Source organism: Camelus bactrianus, chromosome X (assembly GCF_048773025.1).
Source record: "Camelus bactrianus isolate YW-2024 breed Bactrian camel chromosome X, ASM4877302v1, whole genome shotgun sequence".
Taxonomy (NCBI): Eukaryota; Metazoa; Chordata; class Mammalia; order Artiodactyla; family Camelidae; genus Camelus; species Camelus bactrianus.
In genome coordinates this window covers 37,358,016-37,368,030 of record NC_133575.1, presented here as the reverse complement: position 1 = coordinate 37,368,030, position 10,015 = coordinate 37,358,016, and the positions used below count along the sequence as shown (strand labels likewise).

Genomic DNA, 10,015 nt, shown 5'->3' with positions numbered 1-10,015 from the left:
ATAGAAACTTCATTAAGCTATTGGGAAGAAGAAAAGAATAAAAGTTATATTTAGGAAATAGTAAAATTGATAATAAGGATAATATGATATAAAAAGATAAGATTATCATAATTATACAAATTTAAATGGACTGAATCTCAAGACACAAATGTGGGACTAGGGCAAAAAAACACACTTACATACAGTTACAAGAAGTAGATCTTAAAGAGAAAAATGCAAAATAAAAGTTTTAGACAAAGATAAACCAGGTTAGTGGCAGCAAAATAAAAGGAGCTGTGATGACGTACTTACCAAAGTAAATTCAAGGTCAAAAGCAGTCAACAAGGAAAACACATAGGGGCATTGCACAAAATGGACTAAGATATTTACTTTGGGATTCCTCTTCTCCCCCTTAAAAAAAAAACCCCCACAGAACTACAAGGAGCAATTTGTATTAAACTATTATAAAATTTATTCTATCTTTTGATAATAGCTGGAGTAGACAAAATGACAAAAATCAGAGTAAAGAAATGTTAATCATCAAACTAGACTGAAAAGTCCTTATGTACCTAACAAAGAGTATAGTTTCTTCTCTCATATCCATAAAAGGTTTACAAAATTCAGTTGAGTAATCTGGGCCACAAAGAAAATCCTGAGTAATGTTTACAAATTCAGATTCAATAGGCTACATTCTCTGATCATACTAAAATCATAATTACCAAAAAAAAAAAGAAAGAAAAAATAACCAAACTATTTTAACCAGTTAGAAACTAAGAAATGTTCCTCAATAGCTATGATCAAAGGGAGAAATCAATTTTGACAATGCATCTTTCATACCAGAGTTTATGAGATACAGCTATATTTAGGGGGAAAAAAAGTATATGCTCTCAAAACCTTTACTATTCAAAAGACTGGATCCTAATCAAGTTGGGAATTTGATTCAAGGGATTAGAAAAAGAACAAAACTAGGCAAACACACTAAAAAGGAAACATAGAACAGAAAATCAAGAAGTGGCAATTAAAAATAAAAGCTTAAATAAATTAGTTAAATAAATATAAACTTAGGGAATATAAATAAAATAAAAAGCTAATCCTTTCAAATAGTTAATTATATGGATTAGTCCTTGGGAAATCTGATCAAATTGAAAAGAAAGGAAAAAATATAATATCTGTAATAATAAAAAAAGAAGATATTGCACCAGGTAGGCAGTGAATTAAATAATTAATAAATTCATTATTGTGGAATATGAGGTATATGTCTTGAGTAACATGTTTAAATATTTAGGTAAAATACGTGAGTCCCTGGGGAAAAAAAGTTATTGTGAAAATTAATGAAAAAAATCCATTAGGGACCAGTGAGTATAGAAAGAACAGGAAGAGTAATTCAAGTCTACCATTTGAGATGTACCAACACCCACCGGCAGCATTACTGGACACACCTCCTCTGGCACTGGAGGCTTGGCTGGGGCTGGCAAAGGCAGATGTGGCAGAGGACCCAGTTCTCTTCTGGCAACCCTGCAGGTGTGAAATGGGCACAACCAGACGGGGGCTCAGTGGGCAGAGCTGGCTGGAAAGGGCAGACCCAGACCAAGGTGGTAGCAGGAGAGCAGATGTGATGGGGGAGGTCTAGCGGGAGACAGACGGACCCGGACTGGACTGGCAGGGGCCAAGGCTGACAGAAAGGGTTGGGACCTCATGGTATGGTAAAGAGTGGACCAAGATGGGTGGGGGCAGGGGCACGACTGCCGTGACAACTTGAATTCTCAGCGTTCCAAAGCAGAATCATCAGGGCGGTCGTCTCACACTCACCTATTCCCCCAACCCAACATTTTCCCAGCACCTCTGGCCTGGGGAATATTAACAATTACACAGAAGTTGGTCAAAGTACACTCATCAGGTGCCAATTACATACCTGATGGCCTGGGATGGGGGACTGTGGGGAACAAGGGTCACTGGCACCTAAGGTCACGTCTCCCCTGACAGAAAAGGACTCACCAAGAAGCCTGGCCTCCAACTACAGCTGTACTGTCACCACCACCATTGAAGTTTTGGAACTGGGTCCTGTGGCCAGAGAGACAAGCTGAAGGGCTATCAGGGGATATTAAAATCTCTTGTTCTTCTAAAATTTGTAAACATAACTCTGAACAGTGGGAGATGAGGGCAGGGCGGATCCCCTGGCCTCGCCCACGTTCAGGATAATAAGGGGGATAGAAGAACGGACAGAAATTTTGAGGACCCTTCTCCCAAGGAGGCATAGACAGAGACAGGAGACCAAACAGTGAACAGAGAAGCACCGAGAAACTCTGAGATGCCCTGAGAAAAACCTCTGCAGAGGTTAGGTACAGGACCTCAGTTGAGCAGGGCTCAGTTGTCCACTTTGGAGCGCAGGTCGCTGGTGAGCGGGTCATGCTGGATGGTCTGGTGAAGCATCAGGGCCAGCAGCCCTGCCCGATTCATCATGGCTGTGCACACCTTCTGCTCCTGCTCCATCAGCTCTTCCAGCTTGTGCAACTGTGAGCGGGTGAGTGTGAGAGGGGGGCTTCTAGACCCAGTCCCGCCCCTCAGCCCCACTCAGCCTCATAGCCTACCGCGCGCACACGCTCTAGGTCCACCTCGGCACGTCTCAGCTTCTCCCAGCAGTAATGGAGGTTGCACAGGCGTTTGGGGAGGCGACAGAAATCACCAGTGGACTCAAAGACATTTTGCATTAGTGGGCAACCACACACCTCATCCTCAGGTACCTGCGGGGAAGAATGAAGGATGATGGAGGAGGGTGGCAATGGAGGGTGAAAAGGCAGGCAAGATGAGAGGAAGAAGGGAAAGGAGGGCAGTCTGGCAGGAAGGAGAGGAATGGGGAGGGACCTGGCAGGGGGGATGAGAGGAACTCAGTGATTAAGTAAAGGACAGGGGGCAAAACGGGGGTGATCAAGCACGAAGGATGGAAGAAGAAGTTAAGCAGGGATGTAGGAATGGAGGTGATCCAGCAGGAAGGGCAGAAGAACAGAGAGAGGTCAAAGAGGAAGGAGAGGAAAGATGGAGGGGAGGTCTGACAGGGAGAATTAGATGAATAGGGACTGGTAAGACACTGGAGGAGGCGAGGAATGAAATTGGAGGGTGGGAGGTACAGGGACTGATTAAACATGGAGGGAGAAGGGATTTAGGAGATGATAGGCAGGGAGAAGGTGATTGGGGCAGTGAGGCAGGGAGAATAGGAATGGAGGGAAGTCAGAAAAAGAGAAGAGAGGAATTGAGGGTGGCCATGCAGGGAGGAGGGGAGGAAGGTGGGGTGGTCAGGCAGGGGCTGGGAAAAGAATAGAGGATGGGCAAGTGAGGAGACGGGAACAAGAGGGAATGGTTATGAAGAAGGGAGCAGAGGAATGGAGGCTGATCAGGCGGAGACAGAGAGAAATGGGGGGCGGGCGGCTCAGGCAAGGAAGTTATGAATAAATAAATAGCAGCCAGGCAGAGAGGAAAGTAAGGCTGGAAGGTGACTTGGCCGTAAGGAAAGGGGAGTGTAGGGTGGTTAGGAAGGGAGGAGGGGACACAGCGGGGTTGGTCAGGAGGTCTGAAGGCATTCAGGCAGATGGAAGAAGGGATGGAGGCAATCAAGTACGGAGGACAAGAGGAAGAGGGTGGCCAGGTAGGGAGGAAGGGAGGTTGATGAGGTTGAGAAAGAAAAGGCTCACCTTGGGGTCCTTTGAGTGCTCAGGGCATAGCACCTGGAGCCGCTTACAGTATCTCTTACTTTGTGGGTTGTAAACATCACAGAAGAGCCTTGTGGCTCTGGGGAGAGGGTCAAAGTGAGAAAATAAGGGTCAGGAGGAGGGTGATCCCACCCTGTACCCTGCCCACACTTTGTCCCCAACGTCACCCATACCCTGCCCCTAACCCACCTACCTCTGTCTCAGAGCCCACCCACATCCTGCCCCTGATCTTGCCCACCCTGCTCCCGCCCCTGCCCACATCATGCCTTTGACCCTGAGTAGCACCCACACTCACCCTTCAATGCAAGTTGGGTACAAGGATCCAAAGGTCGATTTGCACTCATACTGCGGAAAGAGAGTAGAAATGGGAGGAACTGTGGACATACACCAAATGCCCTCCCATGACAGAGCCCCAAACAACCCATTTGTCCCCTGTGGACCCTATGCTGTCTGCCCAGTTAATGCCCCTGCCACCAGTAGCTGATGCCCAAATCTTGGCCCTTATACTGGGGATGGAAGAAAAGCACAAATGGGTAGAGCCATGGGTGTGTGTTGTATTCTTATCTACAACAAACGCCCAGGCACCAAACCTGCTCCCGCTCCCCATGGACTCCACCCAGCCAAAAACACCCTTGCCCCATCTGCTCCCAGCCAATGCCCCAACCTTGGCAAAGCAGCGCTCCATGTGGCGCAGGGCAACATGCACGCTGATGGCTTGCCCGCAGGAGACACAGCAGATCTGCAGGTCGACACTGTTCCTGCCAGGTTTGTTGCTCTGCATAGGACAACAGAGGGGACAGCGAAGCAGTGCAGAGTGGGGACGGCAAGGCAAGATACCAGGCACCTTTCGGCTCCACCCCACCCATTCCCACTCACCTCTTCATCTTCGCACACAGCCTGCTGCTTGCCACGCAGAATGATGGCCTCAAGTTCGTTGAAATGGCACTCTAACTCCTTCAGGCGAGTGTGGGTGTCCTCCTGTTCACGGTGGATGCGCTCGAGCATTTTCTTGCCAAGCTCCTCAGCAATGCAGGGGCTCTGCTGCCACTGCTGGATGCTCTTGGGCAGGATCTCATAGATGCGGCTGGAAGGGGGGACAACAAGAAATGGGTATGTGGGGGCATTCAGAGAAGAAGAAATGGATGTGTGACCAAATAGTGAAGATTTAGGCTAATGAATGGTAGATGAGTGAATGTTGGTGAGTGAGTGATTGAATGGTGGATGGTTGCCTGGATAGGTAGATAGCTGAGTGAGTAATGATGACTGAGTGGGTTGGTGGGCGGAACGTGGATAGGTGGTTCAGCAGGTAGGTGGATGTAAGAATGGACAGATCGGTGGGTGGAGGGATAAATGATGGGAGGATACTTGGGTAGGAGGGTGGATGGACATACCCTCCACACCCTGTTCCTTAATCTCCAGTGCACTCACTCAGCTGCCAGCTTCATGCCACAGTCATCCGAGCAGTACTTGGAGCCTGGCCGGGTGGGATACACACAGCCGGGTCCCAGGCACTGCAGCAGCGAGGCTGAGTCGTTGACTTTTGACGGCTCTGGGTCTTCACACTCTCGCTTGAGCTTCTGCTTCTGCTTCTTCTCCTTTTGTGGGACACGAGTGGTCAAGGCCAGGACAGGGGAGTCAATGTCAGCCCCCTAACCCTGTACTCCTGTCCTGCATCCCGCCCCCAACCTCTGCCTCCATGCCCCCCGACTCCACCATTTCTGTCACCTTCCACTCCACTTTTCTCTTCAAATTCTCCATTTTCTTCATATCCACTGCTTGGTTCTGCAGTCAGAATCTAAGAACGGGAACTCTTCAATGTTATTCATCCAGGGTTGTAGGCCAGGAAAAAGCTGATGTCTCTGCAACCTGTTTCTTAAGGGATCTTTGGGCCCTCCCTGCCTCCTCTCTCCTCATTGCTGGCCCTCCCTGTCTTCACTGTCCCCATCCTTCTACCCAAGGGCCCTGCCAGACACTTATCAGGCTTTGATTGTCAAAAGTCTCTTATGCAAAACCCCTGGTATAAGTTTCAGTCCTGAGGCAGGTCCTTTTCAGACAACAACTGGTGTGGAGCTGTTGTCTGAGATGCTTCCTTTACTGCCAGTGGCATCACCACCACCTGGTACTCCTAGGACAGCCCAGACTTCCGCAGTCGAGGCAGCTGTGACAAAGTGGGCAGCTGCCAGTGGGACCATGGCAAAGTTTCCGATGGTGTTACAGGTAAGAGCTGAAGGGCAGACTCTCGCACCAGCTCCACTCCCCCATCCATCCTGTGTCCTGGATTCACCAGAGACCAGGGATTACAAATAGGGTTTCTGTGCTGATGGGAGGAGGGCTCTGGGTCAGCACTAAGCGGGTGGGGAGGGGCTCATCTTGCCCCAGCACTCCTAGCCTCACCCTCTGGCCACAGTGGCTGGGGCCCACAGCATCGGCCTGGATACACCTGGGAACGACTGGCACCGCCTGGCCCTGCTTGCCCACCTTATTCAGGCACACTTGGCTAGTCCATCTGGCTCCACCTTGCCCACTCGAATGCATAAGGCCCTGCCTATCCACCCAGAAAAGCTAGACTTTACCTCCTTACACTCGCACGGCTCAGCCTGCCTTGCCCACCCTCCAGGACACACCTGCTACCCTGCTTGCCCTGCACAGTGGACCCTGACAAGCCCCCTCTGCCCAGCCCGCCAGAACATTCATGGCCCCGCCCCTAGACACGTTCTGCCTATCTTGTTGCCCCGCCCCGTAGGCCTAGTCTCTCCAGGCTCCACGTGCCCGACTCTGCCCTCTTGGACACTCTCTGTCTCGCCTTAAGGCTCCCAGCGCTAAGTGCCCCATACACTGCACCAGGGCAAACCCAGCCCTGCCCTGTGCCAGGCCCTGCCCTCTTCCCACACTCGCTCAGCTTCATATGCCCCGCCCCACTTCCTGCACATGCGCTGTTCTGGTTCTGCCTTACCTCCCACGTGATGAGCCAGGCCAGCACCACCACGTGCACACGCCCTGCCCCCATCACGTGCACACACCACGCGGTGCCCCAACTACCCTGATTCACTCACCTAGAATAATTTGGCAGTCTTTATCCTGAAAAGTACTCCTACCTGAACCCAGTAACACTTAGTAAAATATAAAAATATACATATTTTGGAAAATGTGTGTGTTATACACATACAAATCACTACTCTTGGAGATAAAAAGAGCAAGCACACACATACACAGAAAGAATATACACTTTTTGATTAAGACAATTATCAACTGGAGAACACATACTATTTTCGAGCTAGAGATGCAATATTAATAAAAATTGACAATGGACATAGTCTTAAAGGAAGTCTAAACCATTTCCAATGAATAAGGACACATAGGGCACAGATAAGTTGCATTAGAAACAAAAGGCTTAACTTTTGAAAATTGAAAAGGCATTTCTAAGTAACTCTTGGTAAAAAGAAAACTAACTGAAATTAGAAAATACTTAGAAATTAAAAATTAAAACAATACATACCCACCTGCAGTCTTAGATGGAACTTTAAGATGACAATATAAGAAGAAAGACGGAAGTTAACAATCTGAGCACTCAAATTAGAACAAGTCCCCATATTTACACCAAAGATCCCGATTATTAACCCCCTCATCCCCTTCAATGACCCCACACCCACCCCTCCAATAAAAAAACCCACAGTCCCTCCTCAAAGCCCTCACAAGATACCTCAGCGCCGCGGAATGGGCGCTACACCATGGAGAGCCTCGTGACAGGTGCACTGAAAATGCTAGAAGAGTTACTTCCGGCTCCGGAATCAACTTTAGCCACGCCCCTTCTTGAACACGTTACGTTTGCGCTTGCTCAAGACCCCTTGTGGAGCTGCTGTGCCACCCAAAGTTTGAAGGACATGGCTACAGAGAAACCATACGGCCAGGTGCGCGCCAATCTGCAGAACACTGTCACAGGCCTCGATGGATACATTTGTCTCTTCTGACACCAGCACCTCACTGTATCACGTATTGGAGTGACTGATCATTGTATTATTGTATGTGGCAGAAAAGTTGATCCCCTTATAATTTCCAAATATTTTGAATAATTTCATATTATTACTATTGTAATATGTATTATTTTAATCATGAGGCAGACAATGAGAAAAACAAGCAAAAACACATAAATCAATATTTAAAAGTCAAGAAAGTAGAAAAAGATTTAGGAAATGGCAGGAAAAATAGAAAGCAAAATGTAAGAAGGTAGGAATACATTCACATTTGAAATTCATGTATTTATTACATAAGCAGTAATAAAAATTGTTAATGGGATATACTCTCCAGTTAAAGTCAGAGATTGTCATTTTGGATGAAAATGAACAAATCTAGCCATATAGTGTTTATGCCAGACCTAGCAAATCATAAGGATACAGAAATATTTGTTTTTTGGTTTTTGAGGGTTTTGGAGGGGGGCATGACATCTTTATTTTCACCAGTCTCCAGTTGAAAGTTAGCATTTGCTTCAATTATGAATGTAGGCAATAAACCACCATAGAATTTGCCATTGACAGAAATTGCAGTTATTTTCAAATCTCCTGATAGTTGTTAAAGATGTCTCAGAATGTCATACATGCACATCAATACAGTGAAATCACAAGAGTTTATTAGATCGACGCTTGGGCTAAAGAAGCAAATATACTACTCTATCACACATTCTTCTAGTGTTTAGACAACTGTTTTGATATAATTTGTTTCCTTTGCTATCCTATGTATTTTATTTTATTAATTTTTTAGAGCTTTGCCTTTTAAACTTACACAGTTATCAAAGAAATAAAGACAACTACAAAATAAGAATCAACAGAATGCAGTAACCCAATCATAAAGAACAGTCAAATGTGCTTACACATATTCAAGAAATTAATCATCTAAGTTATAAACAAGTAGTTCATTTGTGTCCTTTTTTTTAAGATTCTAAATATAAGTGATATTGTACGGCATTTTTCTTTCTTTTTCTGGCTTACTTCACTTAGAATGACGATCTCCAGGTCCATCCATGTTGCTGCAAATGGCATTATTTTATTCTATTTATAGCTGAGTAGTATTCCTTGGTATATATATATACTACATCTTCTTTATCCAGTCATCTGTTGATGGACATTTGGGTTGTTTCCAGGTCTTGGCTGTTGTAACTAATGCTGCTATGAACACTGGGGTGCATGTGTCTTTTTAAATTATATTTTTCTCTGGGTACATGTCCAGGAGTGGAATTGCTGGATCATATGATAGGTCTATTTTTAGTTTTTTAAGTGACCTCCATACTGTCCTCCATAGTGGCTGCACCAATTTACATTCCCACCAACAGGGTAGGAGGGTTCCTTTTTATCCACACCCTATCTAGCATTTATCGTTTGTAGACTTTTTAATGGCGGCCATTCTGGCTGGTGTGAGGTGATATCTCATTGTAGCTTTGATCTGCATTTCTCTAACAATTAGTGATGTTGAGCATCTTTTCATGTGCTTGTTGGCCATCCGTCTGTCTTCTTTGGAGAGATATCTATTTAGGTCTTCTGACCATTTTTGGATTGGGTTGCTTGTTTTTTTGATGTTAAGGTGTATGAGCTGCTTGTATATTTTGAAAATTAGTCCCTTGTAGGTCGATCATTTGCAAATATTTTCTCCCATTCTGTAGGTTGTCTTTTCGTTTTGTTGATGGTATCCTTACCTGTGCAAAAAAAAGGATACAGAAACATTTGAAACAAAGGGATGGAAGAAAATTTGCCAGGTACATGCTAATCAAGATAAAGCAAGGTCAGTTATGTTAATATCATACTAAAAATACTAAGACAAAAAAAGTATTAATTGGGATTGAAAGAGTCATTACATAATGATTTACTTCACCATGAATATGTAAAAAGTCCAATCTTATACACGATTAAAATGGTATAAAATGAATATAAAGGAATAAATATTAGAACAAAAAGTAAAATAGAAAAAAGTATTATCATTGTGGATGATTAAAACCACACTTCCTTCAAGACTCAGCTTTGGCATCACCATCTGGGAAGCTCTCTCTACTTCCTTTCCATCTGGATGACCAGCCTCTCTTCTGAATGAATTTATGGACATAATTATATAGCAAGAATGTTTCTTTAATTTTAGTCTTGAAATTAAGAAGGAAATGGAGGCATTTCCTGAACCTCACACCTGTTTTGTGTCTGTCTTCTTCACTAGAAATGAGGGCAAGGACAATGTTGGTCTTGATCACTACTGGTTGCCCAGTGTCCAGTTTATATATGACACACAAGAGTGTCCAGTAGCCAATGATGATCAAAAGAATGCACCAGGGACCCTGCTTGGTGTTGCAAAGTGGT

General features: G+C 45.3%; 1 protein-coding gene and 1 long non-coding RNA gene across 2 annotated transcripts in view; both read right to left on the bottom strand.

Moving 5' to 3' along the window:
• Positions 1-243: 243 nt before the first annotated feature.
• LOC105079428 (CXXC-type zinc finger protein 1-like) lies at positions 244-5,322 on the bottom strand. The gene is made up of 6 exons (XM_074359596.1): positions 4,560-5,322; positions 4,348-4,458; positions 3,979-4,028; positions 3,666-3,762; positions 2,568-2,720; positions 244-2,490 (listed from the first exon to the last, which is right to left on the bottom strand). Exons 1-6 carry the CDS (start codon positions 4,686-4,688, stop codon positions 2,344-2,346), a joined length of 687 nt encoding a protein of 228 aa, XP_074215697.1. The 5' UTR covers positions 4,689-5,322; the 3' UTR covers positions 244-2,343.
• Positions 5,323-8,285: 2,963 nt separating this feature from the next.
• The window catches only part of LOC123612170 (uncharacterized), a 30,548-nt gene continuing 28,818 nt past the window's right edge, over positions 8,286-10,015 (bottom strand). The window contains exon 2 of the long non-coding RNA XR_012504788.1: positions 8,286-9,366. This is a non-coding gene — a long non-coding RNA (uncharacterized LOC123612170). The remainder of the gene's footprint in view (positions 9,367-10,015) is intronic.